At 33.2% G+C, this 25,961-nt stretch overlaps 1 protein-coding gene across 4 annotated transcripts in view; it reads right to left on the reverse strand.

The window, feature by feature from the left end:
- Positions 1 to 252: 252 nt before the first annotated feature.
- CPSF6 (cleavage and polyadenylation specific factor 6) overlaps positions 253 to 25,961 on the reverse strand; it is a 32,221-nt gene continuing 6,512 nt past the window's right edge. Inside the window, exons 2-11 of one of the 4 annotated variants that reach the window (XM_045829036.1) lie at positions 23,573 to 23,782; positions 21,543 to 21,646; positions 18,522 to 18,667; positions 17,464 to 17,637; positions 17,225 to 17,335; positions 16,235 to 16,739; positions 13,635 to 13,750; positions 12,824 to 12,977; positions 10,193 to 10,382; positions 253 to 3,629 (exon numbers count right to left, since the gene is read on the reverse strand). In XM_045829036.1, the coding sequence (XP_045684992.1) occupies positions 10,196 to 10,382; positions 12,824 to 12,977; positions 13,635 to 13,750; positions 16,235 to 16,739; positions 17,225 to 17,335; positions 17,464 to 17,637; positions 18,522 to 18,667; positions 21,543 to 21,646; positions 23,573 to 23,782 (1,707 nt within the window). In that variant the 3' untranslated portion in view covers positions 253 to 3,629; positions 10,193 to 10,195. Of the gene's footprint in view, positions 3,630 to 10,192; positions 10,386 to 12,823; positions 12,978 to 13,634; positions 13,751 to 16,234; positions 16,740 to 17,224; positions 17,336 to 17,463; positions 17,638 to 18,521; positions 18,668 to 21,542; positions 21,647 to 23,572; positions 23,783 to 25,961 lie in introns of all 4 variants that reach the window. The other 3 variants (XM_045829035.1, XM_045829038.1, XM_045829037.1) reach the window with 3 other exon arrangements.

Here is a 25,961-nt window from a genome sequence, read left to right on the forward strand (position 1 = left end):
TTTAATCCTGTATCTTCTGATTTCTCTAAATCAAAAAGCTCACATTACTAATGCAAAGAATGCTATATGTAAGGCCACATCTTAATAAATTTATAATTTTTGGTTGAATATTTATTTAAAAATTAGTCTAAGGCTTCTAAGAGTCAAGTTGCTAAAAAAAAAAGTACACCAGTGTTTAAACTTAAGATTAATGTAAAACAAAACAAAACACACACACACATACTTTAAGAACAGAAAGATAGAATGCTTTGCTACAAAAATCCCACTTAATGTATTTTAGAACAAAAATGTCCAATATGTACAATGGGTAAGCGTGCATTTAAGTACATACAACTGTGGGAAACATTTACAAACAGCTATGGGATGCAAATGGACTTAATGGATTAAAATGTAAAAGGCAGATAGTATCTGTAAAACACCAAGAATTTCAATACTGAATTATCATAAAGAATCAGAACATACACTTTCTCTTAACAAGCTAAACCTTAAAACACAAAATTGGAGCCATCTTATGAGATACAGAAAATGCAATGATCATTCAGGTAGTAAAAACCAAAATGTAGAGAGCACTCCATCAGGAAGTTTGTAGTACAATCTCATTGTATAAAACAGTATGTGTTTAGTTATTGGCACATTTAAATATGTAAGGGAAAAGTTACACTTCTAACAATTTTCCCCTTTCACTATAAAATGTTGTACAACATTCATTAAAACCTCCATGTTTAGGACTGACCTTAAAAAACTAGTAAAAAACAAAACAATGTTCTCCACAGGAGATTTAAATAAAAATAATACCTTAAACTACAATGTGTAAGTTATTTGTGAACTGGAAATTGCAGTTAACCGCTTAAGAATAATATTCTAGGTAAAGGGGACATTAAATGGACTACAACCACTAGCCACTGCAACTTAGGCCAGATCTTGCTTATGAAAACTGACAAAATAAACATTTCCAAATTTACACTGAAATATCCTTCCTGTAACATGTCCTTTAACTAAAGGTAGCACACTTCAATTCAAAGTGTTGCTTCAAGAAGCAATACCATTCAAGTGCTGTATCACTCACTCATAACTTTATTGGCTGAAAGGAATGTTGCTGTATAGCACTAATAAATGCTATGGTTTAAAATTAACTTCAAGTTTGTTTTCATATCCAGTATAATTATTACTAAGAAGAAACTGAAAGGTCTCCGAGACTCTTTTTTTTGGTGTGTCTGTAAGTAAAGATTTATCTCTTTGGATTGTTTTTGTACATTAAAAGAAATATTTTGTTTTGTTTTGTTTTTTCCCAAATACATCAGCCCACAGATAACAGAAGGGATATAAATAAAACAAGTCTTGCAATTTTCACCTTTATAGCTATACATTCATGTGCTATCACGTAGAGAAACACGGCAAAAATTAATTGGTCAAACCAAAAAGTTATTTCCCTCTGACAATACTTAAAAATAAAGGACCAGCAGCAAGCAATTCTAGTACACTCACACCGTTTGCAACAAGCCACAAAATGAAATCAGCCATGTAGGGAGAGGAGTGACACAGAATGAGCAGTAAAGGGTTCCACTGATAAAAAGTGAAAAAGTAAATGAAGAATTTAATTAGCATAAAATTTCCAGTTTCATCAAGTTCAAATGCAGTTAGAGTTTTATGGTTCCATTTAAAAATTGTTCAGAGAAAATTTTATTATCATGGATATTTACTTACCTTTTAAGCTTACTATTACCTAATTTCCCCTGTAATATATATTTATGTCCGTACTTGGCATTAGGACATTATAATGAAAATATAAAAAACTAGGAAAATGACAAAAAAATAAAAAAACACCTATACAGAAAACAAGAAAATCAATTGATACAACTATCAGATAATGTTAAAAAGGCAAGTGCATTTTCAACAAGATAAAAGACTTTAAAAATCTGAGAGCAAAGAGTTTTGATAAACACCAATGATCCATGCATAAATACACTCACAAAATATTTTAAAATAAAACTGGCAATATCATGAATAATTTGAAACAGCTAGTTTTGTAAGAACTTGTGTGACAGCGCACAAGAGGAAAGTGAGGACTGCAGTACAGTTCTCTAGAGGGCTTCTACAGTTGCACGTGACATAATATCTAGGATACCTAAAAATACCTTAAGCACTGTCCTAAGATTTGGTGATACTTTGAAAAAACCAATGTGTATTATCAGAAGATCTCTTAAAAATAATCAGATTCCAAAACATTAAAATCAAATTGTAACCTGCTTAAGGTTTTAAACTCAAATTTCTGTAGTGATTCAGGATAACCTTCCTATAAAACATCTAATCAAATGACACTGCCTATGCTAATCTTGCAATTTAAGAACATATGCTAGGCAAGTGCTTCTGTAGGCCTATATGCATGGCAGGTTTGAAAAAAACCTTTGATTAAGTAACTCTAGCAAGAACCAATAGGCTGCATGAAAATATACAGAATTCCTTAAACTGTGGAGATAGGATATACCTATAAGCTCCCATTACACACACAGGAGAATACAACCTGATGTTAATAAACATCACATCCTTCAGCATTCTATATAGTAACCAGAAAATAAAGCTAAGGCCTTCTTTACTTCAATCTGTCTGCTTCATGACTGTATTTACACTGACCAGGGCTTCAAAAATTAACTACGAGCACTATCAATATAAAACCACAAATAACTGCCGCATCAAATCAGAACTGTCAAAATATTGTTTTTCAATGCCAGCAGTTTACAATTAAGCATTTCAGTACATCTGTGCTGTAATTAAGCTGCAGTACTGTAGCAAATAACGTATGAGTCTTTACTAAAAGGTTAAAACCACAAAATCGTTTTGAACCCTACACATTGCCTGAATTGCTATGTCTGTGAAGTTTCATTTTTACAGGTTTACATACCATTCACAGCAAAAATCACAAGCTAACTAGGTAAAAACAGCTAGAAAAGCAGAATATAGAAATATTAAATATCCATGTAATCACCTATCCTAATATCAAAACCAAGGGCAACAGACACTTAATTAGTATGTTTAATTCACTGAACGCAAGATTAGATTGATGCATATCCAAAAATGCTATTGCAATGCGTTTTTAAAGGACAGTATAAATGTCATAGTAACATTATCTTTAGATATTGCTGAACACAAGACTTTCCCTGAGGTGTAAACATCAAATAACTTGAACAGCTTTACACATCAGCCCCATTAAACAGTTTATTACAACACTACATCTATTGTAATCAAAGTGGTGCTGTTTACAGACATTATCATATGAACATTTTTAACAAGAACATACTACTATAAAAACAAGCATTTACTTGACATTTTTCCAATTGCTTGCACATTATAATGGCCAAAAAGTATATAACCAGTAATAAAGTTGCAAAAGCTATAACTTTTTAAATCACACAGGTTTTCTTCAAATAAAAACAGTTAAGCAACATAAAAAATAAAAGTAGAGCTACTGGTTACCATTTATGCAGATTTGCTTTATTCAGATCTATTCCTGTTCATTTTATCCATGAATCCTTACAGGTTCAGTTCAATCACAAGAAGCAAACTGCTGGACAAGCGTCATGTTTCCCTCATGAAGACTGTTTTTGTCTTGGAAGGTGTTCCTCTTCCTTCAGCTGTAATGTGTCAAAATTTGTGATGTAGATTTTGCTATTCCCCATAATACACAGAAAAACGCTGGCTTAACTATACATACACAAGTCGTGCATCTACTTCACTATTAAGTATTCTAACACAAAATAAGAATTAACTGAAACAGTAGCTGCCTTTGTGGTGGAGAAATGCTCCCAATTTATATAAAAATTAAAACCGAGACATTCTGATTTCATTCTTCGTGGACATTACAGCCTTATAAATTTAATGACTGAAAACAGAAGTGAAAATATAACAGCTACTGTTTCTGTGATAAAAACATTTGTAAGTCATTTCCTAAAGTATGCATACTACAAAAATAAATGAAAAATGCTTGAACGATTTAATGTGATTATTTTTCATTCAGCCACATATCAATTCTATAGAACGCATTAACAATGAAATGCGAACTGAATATAAAATGCAATAAATTAGTTTACAAATTAGTTGTATTTATTTGACAGCATACAGGAACTTTTGAAATTTTATCAATCAAAAGGTCCTCCATGTTACAATATTTATAAATAAAATTTATGAATATATAGCTCAGTATGCACATTTAAATAACATCCACATACAAATCTTTAGACATAATACAAATTTAAAACATTAACTTTCACTCTATTTCACCTATATTTAAATATTTAATGTATATAAACTAACCAAAAACAAGCTAAATAGAGATCTACAATGATAAATTTCATTGAAAACTCACATAAAGAAAAAACAACCAATAAATCTCATAAACTAAAATTCAAGAATACATAAATATATAAACTTCAAGTAGAGCTTCACAAAAAAGACATTTAATTAACTTGGATATAAGTGATTACTGAAGTACCAGGCATTTAAAATATAAATGCAAAGAGAACATTTCAATAAATCTTATTATTGAAACAGTAAGAGGCAAAAAAGCACAATATTTTAGTGGTATTTTGCCATAAAATTAAGAAATACTCTTGCTCTACTAAGAGTAATTAATATTCTGTTGTAACTATAAATTTCACCATTTATGTCCTTTCCACTAGCTGTGAGAATCTTAAGAGCACCAGTACACATATACATAATATTTATACTGCCTAGCAGTAAATCCTGAACTGCATGGCCGCAAAAGAAAAAAACAGCGCTACAATCCTGAACTTTCTCTTTTAAATGGTTTCTATTTGTCTGTGTTCTTCAAAAAGATTATTTAAGCTATTTCTAATGTCACCTGTTACCTGCCCTTATCTTATTGTTGATGAACCTTTTGGTGGAAAAAAATCTAGAAAGGCTGCTTTCATGTATTATTTTTATTTGCAATGTACTTTTAAAACTAGTATCATAGTATTAAAGTGACAACAGATATGAAAAAATGGATTACTGAAAAAAGCCATCAATCTTACTGCAAAAGAATGCTAGCTCCCTGTTTTGTTTTCTTTATGCTTGGAAGGATGAGTCATTAAAAGGGAAAGTTTATTTAATGTGACAGTGAGCAAAATAAAAATACCCAACGCTTCCAAAACACATATAGCATACATTCCAACTTTATATCATTCATCACTCCAATGGAAAATTTTACTGTTTTTAATGTAGAAAATCCTGTTCATAAAATTACAAAACATCTTTATCCAGGACGAATGAACTCATCTTTTGCATGATTTATACTTTTGAGTTAGATCTTTACTATTAATAAGTCTCTCATTTTCACCATACAGACATAAAATCTGGGGAATACTCTGACAATTTATATTTCTATCTCTAAACATGTTACAGTTATCCATTGTGGAAATACAAAATTTACAAACTGAAATGGAAGCAAATTTGAAGGCAACAACAACCCATATCCAATAGCCCAATTCCATATTATAGTCTTAAATTTCTAAGTAGACATCTACATAAACAAAGATATCAAAAAGCTTAAAATTGACAAATACATCCAATGCTTGTTTTCAGAATACCATTTGGTCAGATCTTTTCATGTCAAATCCACACAATTACTTGCTTTAGCTATCAGTCATAAAAAGGAGATCTACTATAATGGGTTAAAAACAACTAAGTCGACAAATGGAACCTGCACCTTCTCAATGAAGTCTTTCAAGTGAGCACTAAATAAAATTTCAATACAGAGAGGCATCTGCATTTTCAGATTAATGTGAGATCAAGTCAATACTAACAACTAAAATGATGAGTTCTGTGTTAAAAACTATCTAACCAAATTTGTTAGCAACAGTATCTTAAATGCATGACAAATCCAACCTTCAAGTAAAAGATTCAAATGTATATTAATATGGCTCTTTTGTAGGTTTTTGTATTAATCACTGAATTTTAATAATTCTAGTATTTTAAAGATGTGCTTCTATTAACTCAGTGAAATAAAATTCACTTTTATCTCAAAATTTCTCCTTAATGAGAGGAATGGAGACGGTGAGCAAAAGAAACAGAAGTATCTTTAATATAAGTTAAATCTTTTCAAAAATCAGAATTCCTTCCTGCATCAACAAGAATGTATTATACAAAATTCTGTTTAGTGTAGATGTTTACAAAAAATTCCCTTACTACCCAAACATTTCATATTTCCATCTTTCAACCTTTAGGCACAGTACTTACCTCATTTTAACTAAAGCCTTTCATTACACTATAAACCCTTTACATGATTGTTGCTATAGGCAGTTCACTAAAGAGTAGAAATAACCTTCACCACAAAAACTTGGCTTTGCCCTTAAAATTTCACAAAATGGACATTTCAAAATAAGTTGTTCATGTGATTCAGAATTCACTGCAAGAGTATAAATATGCTACTGCAGAAAGCAAATTGGTAAATCTAGATAGTGTATACGGCAAACTTAGCCCTTGTTGGTTATCAGGTTTTCGTTTAACAATGCTAACTAGTCATTCAAAATATTATTCATTCAAAACAATCTAATTTACAAACTAAAACAATGGCAATAAACTTCATACTAAGATGATGGTGAGAGCAAAGTGACTCACACTGGCACCAATTATTTTTTTAAGAGGGAACATAAATTGTTTGTCAACAACCATATTCTTAAACCACAGTGAGCAAACACACTATACAGTCATTCAACAGGATCACTTCCTACCCTCCCACACTTAACAATTAAGACAGCTGTATAGTCAGACAGGTTTTGCAAGTAATACTAAAAGCAAGAAAAATTAGAGCAAAAAAAAGTGAAAGCTAGCATATCCAAATGAAGCAGTTAGGATATCCGGGAAAACACAAAGAAAACACAGGGCTGGACAATATTAAGGCAGATCTCAGATGACCTGAGAGTTACAAACATAATTTTTCAATCTCATTACCACCAGTATCCTTCATCAGGTAATTAGGAGAGTTTAATTTTCACATAAGCCTCAAAGTAATACTAACTCTTAAGAAAATGAAACATCTTAATACACAAGGAAAAATTTATGGTTCTTTTGGCTTTTTAAAGTTTTTTCCAAATTAATGAAAAGTTATAAACTGAATAAGGAATGCAAAGTGCCCTAAATCTTGTGCAACACCAACCTTTTAAGATCGTAACATTTATGTCTAAGGTAATCATTCAACAAAAAGTAAAATTATTTAATTCATATTTCATACATAATGCTTAAATTTTTAAAATCAAAGAAACGGATAATGATTTGAGAATATATAAAACCTCATTTATCAGGGAGAGATGAATAAAAAGTATTTTTAAAAATAATTTGGTTTTAATACTCTTTAGTACACAAAGAGAAACTGAACTGTTAACAGAAATTTACTGAGTAGGGTTGTTCCAAACAAGTAGTAAGTGGAATGCAACCTAAAATAATACAACTATGAAAGTAAAATTATTTCTGTAAGAAGTGTACAATCTTAAAACATGGAAATACTTTTGTTTTGCTCAGAGTGGTCTGAGAATAGAGGCAGAAATTACAGAATTTGAAGCACAATGTATTTACATAACAAAAATTTACAATACTGATACTCCCATTAAAATATTGTCTATTTAAAATTAGATACTATATTGCTTTTGGAAAAACTAATACATTTTAAAAATGAGAGAATGCAATTAACATTACCAACAGTTCGAACACAAAAAAATTAAAATGGAACAGACATTAACAGCTTGCCAACATCATTATGTTTCCAGTTAAATTAAGAACTTGCTTTTTTAGCCATTTATCAGCACTTTAGTAATAGATTACATTATTATTTTATTTATATACAGACTTACTGGCATTCACTTCAGCTTCCAAGTTACTCTTACTCCATATAGTCAATTTAAGATTTACATAAAAGCTCAAAAGGACTCATATTTAAAAACTTCTGTAAAGGTCAACAGACCTTATTATTATGGCTAATAAAAGTGCAGAAAGTTGACTATCCCAGTCCCCATTCCTTTATTCATGTCTACACATGTAATAAGTAAGTTTGGTATAGCAAAGGTATAATATTCCAGAATAACAGAATTTTCTGCACTGGAAATGCTCATGTAAAATTTTGCTTGGATGTAGGCACATAACAATATTACAACTCAATTCTGATTAATGTACAAACAAAACATGGAAATTTTGGTATGGTACACATCAGTGATTTATAAGAAATGTCAACAAATAGTTTGCAAGTTAGGAATTCACAATTAATGTCTGAATCCTTAATGAAACTCAAGCTGTAAGTAATCTATTTAGGTGTACCCATTACTAAGAATGTAATGTTAGTTAATTCAAACACTATGCTAGTTTAAATAGAACCAGTTAAAACCACCACCACAACAAAGAAAAAACCAACCCAAACTCATTAATTAATTTTGGGCACAAACTGGTTCAGAAGCCCCTGATGAAGACATATAATCTTAAGAGATGACTGAAAATGTATGCAGGTTTCATTAACATGCCTTCAGTAAATGGAATCTTATTGAAAGCTGACAAAGTCTAAATAAAAATTTAACTTGTAGGATCTGTACCTTATTATATAAATGAAATGGCTGATATAAAGTTGGCCACAATTCACCTTAAGCAACTGATGGACACTGAGTAGTTTTTCGCAAGATGAGATCAGATCTATTCAACCCAAGGGGAAAAAACCCTGTATGTTTAAAATTTAATGTTTGAATTTACATGATACAACATTCAATTCTTACTCATATCCAAAACACAGTATCAATTTCAATAAGCTTAATTTTAAAAGTGAAAGGTGATTTGCATCATATTAAAAATGTTTTGAGTTATTTATATTGCGTTCTATAATACAATACACAGAGGATTATTTTAAAATTAAAATTTTGATACTCAAAATGCATCTTTGAAATGCAAGGAAAAGTTTTAAAACTAGTCTTTTCACTTCAAAGATCCCTTAAAACTAGAAATAATTAGTGAAATAGCCTGCTGTGTACCATAAAAATAAGACTTACATACTTACTTTATAAATAGTATTATTAAAAAGAAATTTACCATTTGCTATAAATACCTACTATAGTTAAAGAAACTGCTATCCTACCACAAAATTATACATTTGATAGTCTTTGATTTTGTCCGTAACAATTTAAATACTAACAATTACCATCACTGAATTTTTCAGTGTTTCCCATGATTAAGGAAAACAATCATGTGAAGAGCAGTTACGTATAAAGGGTTTGTTTTAGCCTAATTTGAGTATGCCACCAACATATAAAGAAAATATTTGTTTACAGAATAACCTTTGTGTAATATGCACAAGTCTTTGTAGTGCCCTCCTCCCACTTTTCACATGAATAAAAATAAAGTTACACGTGAAAAATGAAGTAGAAACAGACAACTCTTCCCGCTTTATGAAAAATGTACACAAGAAAGTTTTAAAATACAGAAAAAAAGACAATGATTATGGTTTATGAATGAGACATCAAAGAAAATTATTTCAAGGTTATTCTAACCTGGGATGTATAATTTGATACAATTTAAAATTCACAGATACGAAGTACCCTGAACCCATTTAAATGGAATAAGTGTTATATCTTCTTTGCAAATTATATTATTTCTTTTCTTTTAAAAACAAAAACACCAGACACTAGAAAAACTATATTTACTAAATAATGGTTTTTTGTGAAAGTAGAAATGCTCTTTGAAAGTTGAGTAACCATCCTGTCCTTTTAAAAGTTTTAGGGATAAATTAAGTTTGTTCCAGGAGAGAAACCTGAAATTTATTTTTTAAAGTCCATGCACTTTACATATATATATGAAGTAACTCCCGGTATTTTTATATTTTAAATCACATGCTTACTATGTGATTAAGAGAATTCTAATTTCTAGATTTCAGAAGTAGACAATGAGTCCTCTTGATTATTTTCTTGCTTTCCTAAGACCCTTAACAATCTGAAAGCTAAAAGTTATAACTCAGCAATACAATATTCAAAAAAAAGGTCAAGATTTTTTTACCTGTTATTACTTACCTGTCATTTGTTTCAGATGCTTCCAGAAGATTAAATTCAGAACAGAACAAGTAGTTGGACCATTTAAAATGTAGGTATATACTGTATAAACAACAGCCTCGGAGTTATGATGACTGTTAATAATGTATATACTAAGTACAGCAGGAATAAGGAATACTCACCTTCTAACGATGACGATACTCGCGCTCTCGGTCACGTTCTCGGTCTCGGTCCCGGTCCCGGTCCCTGTGTCTCTCTCGTTCTCTACTTCTCTCTCTATAATAATCATCGTGACGATCTCTACTGCGGGATTTATGACGACGACTCTTTTCTCGTGATCTACTGTGGTCCCTCTCTCTTGATCGTTCACGTCTTCTAAAAGAAATTACTGGATTAATGCTCTCCTTAACTGCATAGCTTAAAAAGATTTTCAATATTTTGGTGTTTAACACCAAAAATACCAAAGGCAAAAAAATTCTTTGTAAGTCTAATTTAGACTTAAGATATCCTGAATTGTTGATAATGATTTATTAACTCACCTAAAAGTATGAAGTAGAAATTCCATTTTTAAAAATATTCACCCCCAAATTGGGAACCTGTCACACCAGGGCAACACACCGTATCATCTGTTATATCTATTATAAGTAATAGTCTAAAACAGAAATGTAGTGTTTACTGAATGAAAAACAGAAAGGTGAAGGATAAAATTTCAAAGAACTTCTGTTTCATGCTAAAGGACATAGAGAAGGTAGTTCTGTAAATTCATGAAGTTACTCAATATACAATGGAACTTAAATATATAAATATCACCTATTAACATAGATTATCTAAACCTATAAATAAATATTAAATTTACATTTATAACCAACCAAAATATGCTACTGCTCTAAGACGTTTTCTAAAAATGTATACATGTTTGCTTCAAGGGCTGGGAAGTGCAGTAAGCAGCAGAGGAGAAAACCTAGTAATTGCGACCACTGGTAGAGGCTGGGATACTATTCACATTGTTACTTAATGAAGAGAAATGTCTCACAAACCACTTGAAAAACAGGTAATTTAACAAAGTATGTTCCCTAAAGTACTTTTAGAAATTCTATTCTAAATTTGAAATTCACAACAAGGAGATAAAAACTGTGTATGAGTTTAAATTTCTACTTTGTGTTTTTGCACCAGACAACTACATGTAGCAAACATTTATTAGGTGCTTACTTTGGATTTCAACAGTTTAAAAGAAAACTGTAAGATATGGTTTTTAGCTATGACTAATTTGTTCAGATAAAAATCCTTATACTGGGTCAAACGTTAATAATTATAAAGTTGGGGACCATAACAATGACAAGCTCCTTTTCCTTAGTTTTATGAAGCAGACTCTACCACCAGATAAAGTACACAAAAGACAGATCTAAGAGTATCATGTGAAGATTAAAGATCTAACTTTCAAAAATATCCAAAATTTCAAGGTTAGCAGTAATGCTAAAAAATGGAATTCACCTAATTAAAAAACTAAGAATAGATCTTTCATCCATAAACTCCCTTGTTCAAGAAATGTTTATTTAGCACCCACTCTGTACAGTCATTAGAAGTACTGCAGTGACAGCCACTATGGAAAACAAGTGTGGAGGTTCTCCCCCAAATTAAGAATAGAGCTACCATATGACCCAGGAATCCCTCTTCTGGGTACCCACCAAAAAAATTAGAAAACATTTATTTATAAAGATACAATGTACCCCTAGGTTCAATGCAGCATTACGCATGGTAGCCAAGACATGGAAATAACCAAAGTGTCTGTCGATGGATAACTGGATGAAGATGTCCATACACATACACAATGTTCGTATACACAATGAAATACTACTCGGCTGTAAGAAAGGATGAAATACTTCCATTAGCAACAACATGGACGGATCCTGACAGCATCATGCTAAACGCAGTTAGGTCAGATAGAAAAGGACAAGAACCATATGATTTCATTCCTATGTCGGAGATGAAACAGAAAGCAACAAACAATAAAACTCATCGACAGACAACACTATGGTGACAACAGTATAAGGTAAGGGAGGTAGGAAGATTCTGAAGAAGGTAAGGGGGGGGGTCAAATATATGATGATGAAAAGAAACTAGACTTTGGTGGTGAACACACAATATAATACGTAGATAATGTATTATTGAATCGTACACTTGAATATTATATAATGTTACTGTCAGCCCAATAAAGTTGATTAAAAAAAGAAACATTGTAGTGAACGGTATGAGGAAGGCCCCTTCCATCTTTAAAAGTGAGAAGAAAAAAAAAAGTAAATTAACAATAAGAATGTAGTAAGTACTATGAAAGAAATAACAGAACATGACAAAATATCCCAGGAGAAGACCCGTTAGAAGTTAGAGGCACGAAAAATAAGAAACCGTGTGATGAGCCAAAGAAAAGGGCTCCTAAAAGAAAGAATGTCAAACATAAAAACAGTGAGATTATCAAGTGTTTGAGGTGTCAAGAGAAAGAGAAGGGAGACCAGTATAGCAAGAGAATAGTAAGCAAGCGGACAGGTACACAATGAAGATGAAAAGACAGGGACTATTATCGCACAGTCTGTTTACAGTCTTATTCTAAGAGTAACTGGAAGTCCTTAAGGGGTTTTAAGCAAATGAACACCTGACATTCGATTCAGAGTTAAAAAAAAAAAAAAAAAAGCACAAAAAACTCTAATGAGTAAACAGTAATAAGTATAATCAAAGTCCTATTTTAAAGTCCCAAACATATTATTTTTCTATTTGTAAAAGCAGTAGTTTTAAATAAACATGAGACAGGAAAGTTTTACCTTGATCCAGAACCATAAGACTTGGATTCAATTCCATGAAGGCAATCTTGCAAAGAGCTAATAAGAACTTTGCAACGATCATCAGCAGATACTTTGGATTGTTTAATTAAAGAAATTGCAGTTACCAATGTCTCAATAGCACTCCCATAATCACCTGCGAGGGGAAGAGAGGCTCAAGTCAAATGAATTTTGTTTTCAAAGTAACACCAAACCACCTGGAGTAAGAGTGATAAAGCATTTTACAAAAGGAGTGAACTTTAAAACAATCACAGAAAATGTCTTAATTTTTCCTTTTTTTTCAGTGTTTCACCATTTGGAAAAAGAAAGAATACAATTTGTTATTATTATAGCTGTGTAAAGCAGGTTATCAGTTTGTAAATATGATAATAAATGAGTTACCCTAAGGCTCCTGAATTAATGTCAGGGATAAGATTTAAGCCTACATCTAAAAATTTTTAATTAGGTGTTTTTCCATTAAACTGTGACACATGGCTCTCTTCAATACCTTTTAAAATAAAATACAGGTAATGATTTGGAAATATAAAAATTACTACATCTAAATGATTATTCTTAATAACATAAATAAGAAGTATTAACCCTGGCTGGTGTTGCTCAGGGGATTGAGTGCCAGCCTGTGAATCAAAGGGTCACTGGTTCAATTCCCAGTCAGGGCACATGCCTGGGTTGTGGGCCAGGTCCCCAGTGGTGGGTGTGCAAGAAGCAACCACACATTAATATTTCTCTCCCTTTTTCTCCCTCCCTTCCCCTCTCTCTAAAAATAAATAAACAGATCAGGAAGAAATATACAAACCAGCACTAGCATCAGACACAGCTCTTGAAATAGCACTGCTTGAGATTGCCCTGTTTCTGTTCATGATTTCTTCAAACTCAGCTTCGCTCAATGGTGTTCTTGCTGTATCCATTTCCCTATGAAATAAAAATAAACCTTAAATCATACTCAACAGATTTTCTAAATTAGTATTAATAGCATAAAGGATTTCATACTGGTTGCTTTTGACAAAGGCCTTAAAGCTAAGGTTTACTTTTCCAGATTGAAGCATGTTATTTTCTCCTACAAAGAAAGCAAATCTAAGCAAAATTCTTACACCATTATCTTACAGATAAAATGAAGTTGCTTAGAAATCTTGTCTGAGGTCCAGAAACAATATATTCACATCCCTACAATATAATATTCTTCAGACATACAAAAATAGGTATAAGAAATTGTTCTGATGAATACATACACAGACACACACAGTTAACTACAAAAAACATAGCCTATAAAATCAAGAGCAGGAATTTGGTTTCATTATGTTTGGATCCTCTAGGCATAGGGCCCAACTCACAATTGAAGAATAATAAATGTCTGATGGCCCTGGATGGTGTGGCTCAGGAGACTGAATGCTAGCCTGCAAACCAAAGGGTCACCAGTCTGATTCCCAGTCAGAGCACATGCCTGAGTTGCAGGCCAGAGGCATGCAAGAGGCAACCACACACTGATGTTTCTCTCCCTTTCTCCTCTGTCTAAAAATAAATAAATAAAATCTCAAAAAGAAAAAAGTATGATAAAATTTCAGGACAGACAAGATCTTGTTTGCCACTGAATCCCTAGAAGAGTATCTGGAAAATAAAAAGTACTAAGTGTAAATATTTGTTGAAAAAAATGAATAAAATGCCAAGATTTTCTAAAGCTGCTTGACAAAGACAACTTTAAAAATTTTGTATGTACAGTACAGGATAAGGTAAATTTTTTTGCTATCTTAGTTACTAGTTACTTGGTAAGACACTGACGTTTAGGATACGGAGTTGAGGCTATTCACAGCTCATCTAAGTTTTGCATGCTTTTTTTTATAAGGTGTTAATTTTATTCACAAAAAAACTTTATAAACATTCTGACCAAATTATAAGTTGTTCAAAATCCATATATGATCTCAACTAAATGCTGTGACTTCTACCCATCGAAAATCAGCACACACCCTGCCCATTAAAAAATTCGTCAATAATACCTCCTCCAGTTCTTGAAAACCTGATACTGGATATGGCTCAAATTTTAAGCTGCTGAACCAGTCATCCAACCCAACTCTATATACTAAAGGTGAACACTTGACATGTAGTTGGCCATGGGAATTGAAGTGAATAAAATAAAAATTATACTAACTTAGCAGTTGTAACATTTTCTTCTATAGAAAATGAAGCATTTTTGGTAATCACAAAGATGCAACCTCTATGGAGAGATAACTATTAACAGACTTTGTTTACAACACCAAATTTACTGGGGGTGGAGGGTCTGGTCAATTATATAGTATTAGGCAGACACTGAAATCCATTCTGGAGGATTCTCAGACAAAATGAAACACAAAGTAGTTTAAAAGTGATAATTAAACAATAATCTCAAAAGAAACTGAAGGGGCAAACATTTCTTGGAAATATTTCTTTTAAGATTTTATTTTTTTAGAGAGGGGAAGGGAAGGAGAAAGAGAGGGAGAAAAACATCAACGTGTGGTTGCCTCTCGCATACCCGCCAATGGGGATGTGGCCCACAACCCAGGTATGTGCCCTGACTGGGAATTGAACTGGCAGCCCGCTGGGTCGCTGGCCAGCACTCAATCCACTGAGCCATACCAGCCAGGGCCATTTCTTGGAAACTATAAACACAGCTTTCCAAGTTATGACAGTATAGATAATTTTTAAATTACTTTGAAAAGGGGCTAAGACATCACTTAGTTCAACAGGAATTTCCACCCAGCTTTTCTCCAAAGTTGCCATTATTTTAATTTCCACAAGGCCTGTGTTTTACAAGCCTTCGTCTACCCAAATACTCTTGTACATTATTTAATGTTCCCATTTTAATTAAAAGTTAGTAATGTGCCACTCAGGACTCACAGGTAGCATGAGATAATCTGTAGTAGTTATCAAACAAACTCATCTAATTCCTAAAACAATGAAGAAACTTTAGTTTTCTGTGTAATGCCATCAATTAGTAAATAAGATTCAAATATTAAAATCTTAAAAATAGAATTCCATATGCTTGCTTAAATTATTTTTTATTTTTGCAAATATGATGACCCTTAAACTTTATTATTTTTTAGATAATAATTTTAAAAATAATAAATTATCTTTTTAAACCTCTTTTAACCTAAAAAATGAAGAAATGACTCTCCAGGATTTAGTGACTTGCCCTAAATCACATGGCTATATATGTGGCGGAGCTGGATTATTCCCAAACCCTGTTCTGTATGTTTTTCACCATATCATACTGCCTTTTCTAATAAGAAGAGAAGAGAAAACTAAATACCTGCAGAAAAGGACATAATTAAAAAACAAACAAACAAAAAAAAACACCACAACCCTCAGTGATGGAGCCTAGAATATCTTTTACCAAACACAATTCATAAACACATACTAACTCACCTTCCAGGAGGCCCATAGTCACCCCTATCATATGGCGGAGGTCGGCCATAAGGATCTGTTGGGGGTGGACCCCGGCTATCTGATGTAGGCATGCCGCTGTTAGTTGGTGGAGGAAAGAAAGCTGGGTTCACATGTGGAGCTGGCGGTGGAGCACCTGGAGGTGGTCCAGGAAGATGCGGAGGAGGAGCGAGTGTAAGGGGTGGCCCAAGAGGACCAGGAGGGCGAGGTGGAAAAGGGCCTGGAGGTGGAGGTGGTCCCTGTTGTGGAGGTGGTGGACCAGGAGGGGGGCCATAGCCTGGAACTGGAGGTGGAGGACCAGGAGGAAGCGGACCCAATGGAGGCTGTCCAAAAGGTTGTCCAGGAAAAAGAACTGGCGGTGGGGGGCGATCTCCTCGATTAGGAGGCCCGGCTAAAGGAGGAGGCAGAACCTGACCAGGAGGTGGAGGACCTGGTGGACCAGGTGGGCCTGGAGGTCCTAGGGGTGGACGTGGTGGAGTCTGTCCAGCTACAGAATAAAGTGGAGAGACGGAGAGAGAAAGGGACAGGGAGAAGGGAAGAGAGGGAGGGGGGAGAGAGAGGGAGAAAAACACTTCAATAAGGTATTTTTAACCTTTATGCCAAGGTTATACTTTTAAAGCATAACTCACAGACCAAGATGCTTTCTCTTTAAATAAAACCCATGTGGTAAATGCTACACTAACAATTACAAAGGTGAAGTCTATCCTTACAAATTTAACTTCTCAATTTATGCTTAAGAAAAATTACTGAAACAAAAACTTGACAAAAGACAATAATGCTTAGAGATAGTTTCCATCTTTCAGTATACACACATTTCTTATGGTGAAATAACCCACCTTATATTCTACTCTGATGCCAAGCTAGAAAGTGAAACAAGGAAAAATGGTCTTGAAAGATTTTAAGAGGTAAGAAAATAAGACGGATGTAAATATTCTATATATAAGTCAAGCAAGTTTGGAGAAAAATAAAGACCTTTTAGGCCAAAAATGGGTATTTCCTCTATGCTGTGCCCCATATGCCATGGAATCCTAGTTTCCAGGAACAAAGGCCGAGTTCCTTTAACAAGATGCTTGATCAAATTTCCTGGATTCCAAAAATAGCATAACAAGGAGAGTAAGACACATTAATAATGCATTACTTGAAAAGAGAGAAAAGGAAAAGAGGTATTAGATAGATACATTTTATCCATGGTAATTTAAGAAAATTTTTACCTGGAAAAGGTGGGGGTGGCCCTCCTGGTCCTGCTGGCCCAGGAAATCTGTCCCCACCGGGAACAGCCCCTGGAAAACGGCCCCGTCCTCTACCACCTTGTGGAAATGTTGCACGTGAACTGCCTCCCGGAGGACCAGCTTTACCTTCCCCAGACATTTGTCCTGATTGTGTAGCTGCAAATATCCAAATACTCATAAATAGCATTTATTAAAATAGTTCTCTGAAATGTAACCACTGTTATTAGAAACAACCATATTTCAAAGTTCATTTATACTATATACTAACTTGTAGATGCCTTGGGCCTATCCAAACTACTTCAGAAGTATTGGTTAGGAAAACATTCACATATACTTAAGTTCTTTTGAAGTATCAAATATTCAGGCATACATGTACTTCCAAGAAATAAATGAGTTACTTTCAAAATACAGTACTCTGCAGCAGCCAAGACCACAATTCTCCAACAGAAATCTGAATTTCATTAAACATAAACCATTTAAATTTTGCAACATATTCTTCAGTTAAGCCTTAAGTGCCACTTGAATTTCTGTTAATTACATGATCATCCATATTAAATTATCTCTGTAAGTGATAACATTCATAAGTGGGTAATGGCAAATCTTTTCTATATTCACTTTACCAAGTGGTGAAAGGTCTTGGTACCAAGCAGAAATCAACGAATATTTTCTGGTTATCAGTGGGTTCTCCACCACCATAACACACATCCACATTAAGTTTGCTTCAATCTAAGGATTAGAATGTAGTTTCTTCCTTTCTCTAGGATGGGAATGACAGGAAAAGCATGGTAGGGCTATAGAACTTGCACACTGTTGAATAGTATGGGTTTGTGACACCTAGAGAAAAATGGGAGGAGGTTTCCAGTACACAGAACCATAGTCATAACCAGTAATTAAATCAAACTGAAAGCACGGACTTTCAAAAACGGGTTCCCCAACAAACTAAATATTAAGATGATTTATCTAGTATCGTATCTAATAAATGCTAGCAACTTTGAGTAAAATACACCTCTTCTAATAAAAGCCTCAGAGGAATTGCTTACTTTTCCTGGACTGCATTTCAAATTGACTCAGGAACTGTTTATTGCATGGAGTTACAACAGGATTCTGACCATGAAGTTCTCTTTTCGGCAACAGATCCATTAACTTTTTTGAGGATGCTTCAGATCCAACACCAACAAGGGCAAACCTAAGAGATGTTTAAAGGGGCAGGGTAGAAAGTGAGGAGGCATTAATAATGTTACTATTGTTAAATAGCCTGAATTCAATTTTATCTAAAATATTTCTTAATTTAAGCTGTACAACCTCACACTTTCATCTTTAACTTTTTAAAATAACGTACAATTTACTCATTTAAAGGGTATGGTTCAGTGGTTTTTAGTACATTCAGAGTTTTACAACCATCACCACAATCAGTTTTAGAATATTTTATCACCCCTAAATGAAACCTCAAACCCATTAGCCACCATTCCATTTCCTCCCATCCCCCAACCCCAAGGAGTCACTAATTCACTTTCTAAATATGGATTTGCCTATTTCGGCCATTTCATATAAATGACACCATACAATAAAATATGCAGTCCTTTGTGACTGGCTTCTTTTGCTCAGCATAATGTTTTCAAGATTTAATCATGTTCATGTATCTGTACTTAACTCCTTTTTAGGGGAGAATAATATTCAATTATATGGATAGGACACATTTAAAAAATCCATTCATTGATGGATATTTGAGTTGTTTCTACTTTCTGGTTATGACAAATAATGCCACTATGAAAAGATGCTCAACATCATTAACCACCAGGGAAATGTAAATCAAAACCACAAGGAGATACCATATCACATCCACTAGGATAGCTTTAATCAAAAAAACCAGTAACAAGTGTTAGTGAGGATGAGAGGAAATTGGACCTCTCATACACTGCTGATGGGAATGCAACATAGCACAGCCACTTTGATAATCTGGCAGTTCCTCAGACAGTTAAATATGGAGTTAACACATAATCCAGTAATTCCACTCCTCTGTGTGTGTGTGCACATGTGTGTATCCAACAGAACTAAAAATATATGTTCATTTAAACCTGATACATGAATATTCACAGGGGCATTATTCATAATAGCAAATACTGAAACACCCCAATGTCCATCAAATAATGGGTGACATTGCTAAAAATGTATATTCCTATGATGGAATATGTAGCCATAAAAAGAATTAAGTATTGATACATGCTACAACATGGATGAACCTTGAAAACATTATGCTAAGTGAAAGAAGGGACCACTTATTGTATGATTCCATCTATATGGAATGTTCAGAATAAGCAAATCCATACGGACTTCTTAATAGGTGTAAGATTTCTTTTGGGGGTGAGAAAATGTTCTGGAATGAGTTAGTGGCAATGCTTGAACAATTTTATAAGTATACTAGAGTACTTTAAAAGGATGAATTTTATGGTATACGAATTATATCACAATTAAGAAAAATACATTTGAAACAAAAAATGATTACCAATTTTGCACAGCTACACAACATTCTAGATTATTATCAGAAGGGTTCTTGGAGTTTAGAATCCTTTTCTCCCTAATGTTCAAAATGGTCATTAACTAGATTCCTTATTCTGGTCAACAAAAAAATTCCAGTTTTGAGTCAAGATTAAATTTAGAAAAAAATTTAATGAATTCATTAATTTAACAAATATTTATTGAGCAACATAATACCTCCTACATGCCAGGCAACATTCTAGGGCTAGGGATACAGTAGCGAACAAAACAAAATCCCTACTTTCATTCAACTTGTAATAGGACACAGGGCAACAAACAAGTAAAAATACACTAGTAACAGGAAAAAAGAAAAAAGAAACAAACACAGTGATGGGAACAGAAGGTGCTATTTTGCACAAGACGGTCAGGGAGGGAACTTTAAAACACAGTCCTGAACAAAGTGAGATCCATGTGCATAGTTGAGGAGAAAGTAAACTAAAAGAGGAAACCTCTTATGTAAAGGTCCTAAGTAGGAATGTGTTTGAGGAACAACAAAGAGAAACTGTGTAAGGAAGGGAAGAGTGGTGGGAGATAATGTCAGAGAGGTGGCGGTGAAACAGATTGCACAGTGCCTGTAGCCACAGTAAAGACTCTGGCTTTTACTCTGAGTGAGACAGGAAGCCATTAGAAGATTCTGAGTAGAAAAATATTTATGTCTCTTTTTCCCAACTTCTACATGCAGCATAAACTGTAGATCAGGCTGAAAGCAGGAACACCAAAGGAGCTACTGCAAATGTTCAGGAGATAGTGTTATATAAAATAATACCTGTTATAACACATTTACAATAGGTAAAACAGTAACAACCCAAATAAAAATAAGAATGGTAAATTACAATAGCATACAAGGTATAATGGAAAAAATTAGACATTAGAAAGAATGTTTATTTATTGATAAATACTTGTTTTACTGCTTGTATCCAAACATGTGAATTGTAATCCTGGATTTTTTTTGTAATAAAAATATCAAGAAGCACTATGAAGAAATCTGAAAGTATATGCACTAAAATGTTCACAATGATCATCTATAGATGGTGTGATTATGGCTTTTAAATTTTTTTACTTTTGGACAGCTAATGTTTCATTATGTTCCTATAATGACCTTATCTCATTTATATAGTTTAAAGTTTAGAAAAATAAAGGAAAACATCCATGTTACATTATTTGCCAGTTGCCCATCTTCCCCCACCCTTTAATCACAAGAATAATAACACTTCTTCAAACTGTCATCTCAATAATCACTGTAGCCACAGGCAGAGAAAACTGAGGAAAATTAAAGAATAGACATTATCTGTCCACACTTCCAACTCCACTAGTTGTAGTGAGCTAGACCACATGGTGAATGAATTGAGTACAATTCTTTACCCAAGAATCTCCTGCCAATCAATGTGAATAATAAAGCACCCTACACACATTTATAGTTACCACTAGCTTTAAGGAAACTTACCCCCAAAATTGTAATACTAGTTACTAACTTATATTACTGGGGGGGGGGGGGGGGGGGGTTGGACAATGACGAGGACACTTACCCCTTTGATTGGCCATTTGCCCGATTTTCAAAAAATTTTATCTCCAAAATATCATTTACTCCCAAAGAATGAACTGCTTCAGTCAAATCTTCATCTGTTGTCCACTGCAAGACATTTCCCCTTCATTAAGCATCAAAATATATCCATGATTTTTACTGTTTCAATTTAGTTTTTAAGAGTAAACTCAAAATAAGAGAAAACGAATGCTCAGTGCAATTAAGTGCAGTTTACTTAAGTCAGTCTCCAATTTTAAAAGAGCACATAAGGACCTGAGGACAAAACTTTATTCCTTGATTAATTTTCAGAAATTAGAAACCCTTAGAGATAGAATAGACTTTTTTTTTTACTCTTAGTAAGTTCTGATCTCTTCCAACTTTAAACTGCAAAGATTTTAAATTTTCAAAAAAAAAAAAAAATCAATCTCACTTGTCATTTCCTCTTCTTAAAGGCAATTTTTTTTGGGGAAAATAAATCCCATTAAAAAAAAAATAAAAGATAAAAAGAAAAAACTAACATGTACTGAGTACCTATCATGTATTTTATATCAAATATTTAACTCTTAAAACAATCTTACAAGTCCTATTAATCTTATTTTACATATGCAATAGAAAGGCTAAAGAGTTTGTCCAACATCACACTAATAAATGGAAGAACTAAGATTCAAAGCCTTACTTGACAACCATTCTATACTGCTACAGTCTCCAATACTATAAAATTGTCAGAGTGGTAGAAGATCAACTAATTTTTTAATGTAAAAACTTAAAAATAAAATGCTATTAGGAAAGTGGAGAAGGAGGAACTTTTTAATTTTTATTGAATTTATTGGAGTAACATTGGTTAATGAAGTTACATAGGTTTCAAGTGTTAATTCTGTAATACATCATGTGTGCACTGCAGCAATTTTTAACCTTTTTCACCTCATGGTACAAATAACCTAATGACTAAAATTTTGTGGCACACCAAAAAATATTTTTGCTGATCTTACAAAAGGAGGTATAATGCTGATTCTTTCAAACCAGAAGTCTACTGTTGTGTTGGCTGTTGTCATTTTTTACTTAGCAATCTAAGGAAAAAGAGGTCAGTGCCCTGACTAAATAGTAATGTACTGCATGTTTTAACTCTGGCAGCACTCCAATTGAAAATAGCTGGAATACGCCATAGCCAGGTAGCTCAGTTGGTTAGAGCATTATCCGGATACAGCAAGGTTGCAGGTTCAATTCCCAGCCACTGCACATATTACGAGAATCAACAAATGAATGCATAAATAAGTGAAACAACAAAATCAATGTTCCTTTCTTTCTCTCCCTCAAATCAACTTTTTTAAAATTGTTGGTATACTATTCTGTGTGTTCACCACCCAAAGTCAAGTCTCCTTTTGAGAAAAGATAAGTTTTGATTACTAGACAATTTTTAAACTTCCCAGTATATACATGTTTCCAAGTAGAGATATAAAAATTCTATAGGACTGTTTTAGTATTTAAAATTTAATGCTAATAAAATTAACAAGTTATATTAAACATCCACTTAATGAAACTGCCAACCGCTAATCTTGCAGTCTCATAAACTGAAATTAAAATAATGTATACAGCAGTATTTCCATAAATCAGATTTCAAATTTAAGAGTAGAAATTAAACTCAACAAGTCTGTAATATGAATTGTGTCTCTTTCTCTCCTATAGTTCTGAATTCTGGTTTTGAGACCTTATGTGAACATTTTTTTCTTTGTAAAACTGAAACAGATGAAGTCTGGAAGTGGGAGAAAACAACTGCCTTGAAGACAAACTAGTTGAACTATATTTAATTGGTATCTCTACTAAAACAAATTGAATGACTACAAAATTCAAAACTAGAAGATCTGGAGTCTATGTTTTAAAGGTACTTTTATTGCTCTCCTTACTGCATAAGCAAGCATACAGAACAACCAATCTAGTAACTTCAAGTTCTTTTATATAACTTGAGAAAAACATTAACTATTGGAGTAGTTAAAAATCAATTGCCAATAATCTAATTCATATGGTAAGTTTACTTACCCATGTTAGGTTTCCAATGTACAATGCAATTCTCTTTCCAGTATATGTATAGACAACATTTGGTGCTGCTCCTTTACCCACATCATCACCAACAGTTGGTGGGAGAGTATCCATGTAATCCCGATCTTCTGGGGCATCTCCATTATTTGCCGATGGAGAGATGACATCGTCATACAAATCTATCTGATCATGCCCACCATATTCAGCTTCCTGAGATACAGAAATAATGCTCTAAATGATATAATAGACTACTACACTAAACAGATTTGAATACAAATTCATTCAACTATTAATTTTTAGAAATTCATTCAATTATTTGTTTTAAAAGTTTGGTAAAAGATCAATGACCCAAAGATATCAGTAAAAAATCTTCTCACTTCATGCTACACATATGTTCTTGAACAGTGCCCATAAATGGCTATACAATAAATCCAATTTTCTCATTATTTATTATAACACAGAGAACCATGTTCCTCTGGGAAAACATGAAGACAAAACAATGTAAAACTTTTCTCGAAAATAAAACATTCTTAAAGTGAAAGTAACAGTACGCAAATGAATACAAATAGATGAGCTTTTAAAAAACTGACACAAAAATACAAACAAATCAGGGCCATTACAAATCTTTAATATTTAACTGCAGAAAAACACAACTACTATTTTCTGTAGTATTCAGGATCTTGTTTCCTAGCACTGTGAAATCCATTAGTTTTAGAAAAAAGCATAGTGAGCTAAGCTGTAGGGAAGGAATGATGAAATGTGGGTATTGAAATAATGTAAATGTCATAACAAATGAACAAGAAAAAGAAACAATAAATAAAAAACAAGTAAAACTACAAATTGGTGTCTAGCAATAGTTTTATTATTCTCAGTCAACAAAGAATTAATGCTTGACTTTTTAGATATCTAGTTAATTACCAAGAAAAACAGGACGTCGGCCTGGGAACCAAAGGGTCATGGCTTTGATTCCTGGTCAGGGCACATGCCTAGATTGCTACAGGATAGGTCCCCAGTGGGGTGCTCAAGAGGCAACCACACATTGATGTTTCCCTCCCTCTCTTTTTCCTTCCCTTCTTCTCTCTAAAAGTATATGAATAAAATCTTAAAAAAAAAAAAAAGAAAAAGGACATGAACAAGGATATAGTAAAGCTTTGTCACTGTCACCAGCAGAATTAAAACAATGCTAGAGGACGCCACTTGCATTCCAAAATAAGAAGAGGAAAACAAAAAAGAAACATATATATAAAGGAGAAAAATGAAAAAGGAGGGTTCAATTGGTAAATAAAATGAAATGCAGGGATTGGCAGAACACTCAACACCACTTATAACTGCCTTTGGTAACCATTACTGGACCACTGGCTTAACTTCCTATATCAGAGGAAAATCTACTTTCATTTTTCTCCCTTTCCACCATTAAGTACCTATAATTGATGTGAACTATTTTATTCCTGTGATGTAGAATACAGGGTGGGGGCAAAAGCAGGTTTACAGTTACTTGTATGGAAAATAATACAATAAATAAAGAGAAATACAAGAATAAATTCACTCAAAACTGTAAACCTATGTTTGCCCCATCCTGTATTGGAGATAATACAGAAGCAATCACAGTTACGAAGCAACAAACTCAAAAAATTCAGACATAGCTCATATCCTCCCATCAATACAGTTTTTTATTATTATTAAAAAGGAGCTGTCTATAAATGGCACAGTAAGAGGAGCTAATAGTTTTAGGGACTATCACATGAAAAGAGAATGACCCAGAGACAGCATTTGTAATATGACTGTGAACAGATCAATGAAATATTATTACGGGCCCCACAGGAACATAGTGTTACTCAGAATGAAGGCAGAGTAAAGTTTTTTTTTTTTAAGAGAAAAGAAAAAAACCTAGTAGAAATACCATTTATACACATAGCCAAAGAGACCTGAAATTTGTCAAGTCATCTTCAGGTAATCATCTGCATAAAAGAGCCAACCAGTTTCCTAATTATACAACGGAATCTTTACATAATAATTTTGTTATGAAATAGAATGTAAGACATTTAATGAAGGACCCAAAATCTCAAGGTAAGCCATAGAACAAAGCCATCTTTAGCAATGGGCAGAAACTAAGACCACAAGTCACTAAATGCCATAATTTAATTGTTTATACAGCACTACCAAAATAATCTTTCAGAACTGAGATTTTGTTAAACAAAGTAACATGCTCAAATTGCAGTGATAGTAAAAATTAGTGGTTCCACACATTTGAAACACTAGAAAGCTTCCCACAAGGGGTAGTGGGTCCTTTAAAATATTTTGCAACTGGGTTCTGTACCTCAAGAAGTATTATTACTTTTATTATATAAAGGGAGTTATATTTCCTCAGCAGAGACTACAATCATCATAC

The sequence above is a fragment of the Phyllostomus hastatus genome, unplaced genomic scaffold (assembly GCF_019186645.2).
Source record: "Phyllostomus hastatus isolate PE091 unplaced genomic scaffold, TTU_PhHast_1.1 phas_scaffold_93, whole genome shotgun sequence".
NCBI lineage: Eukaryota > Metazoa > Chordata > Mammalia > Chiroptera > Phyllostomidae > Phyllostomus > Phyllostomus hastatus.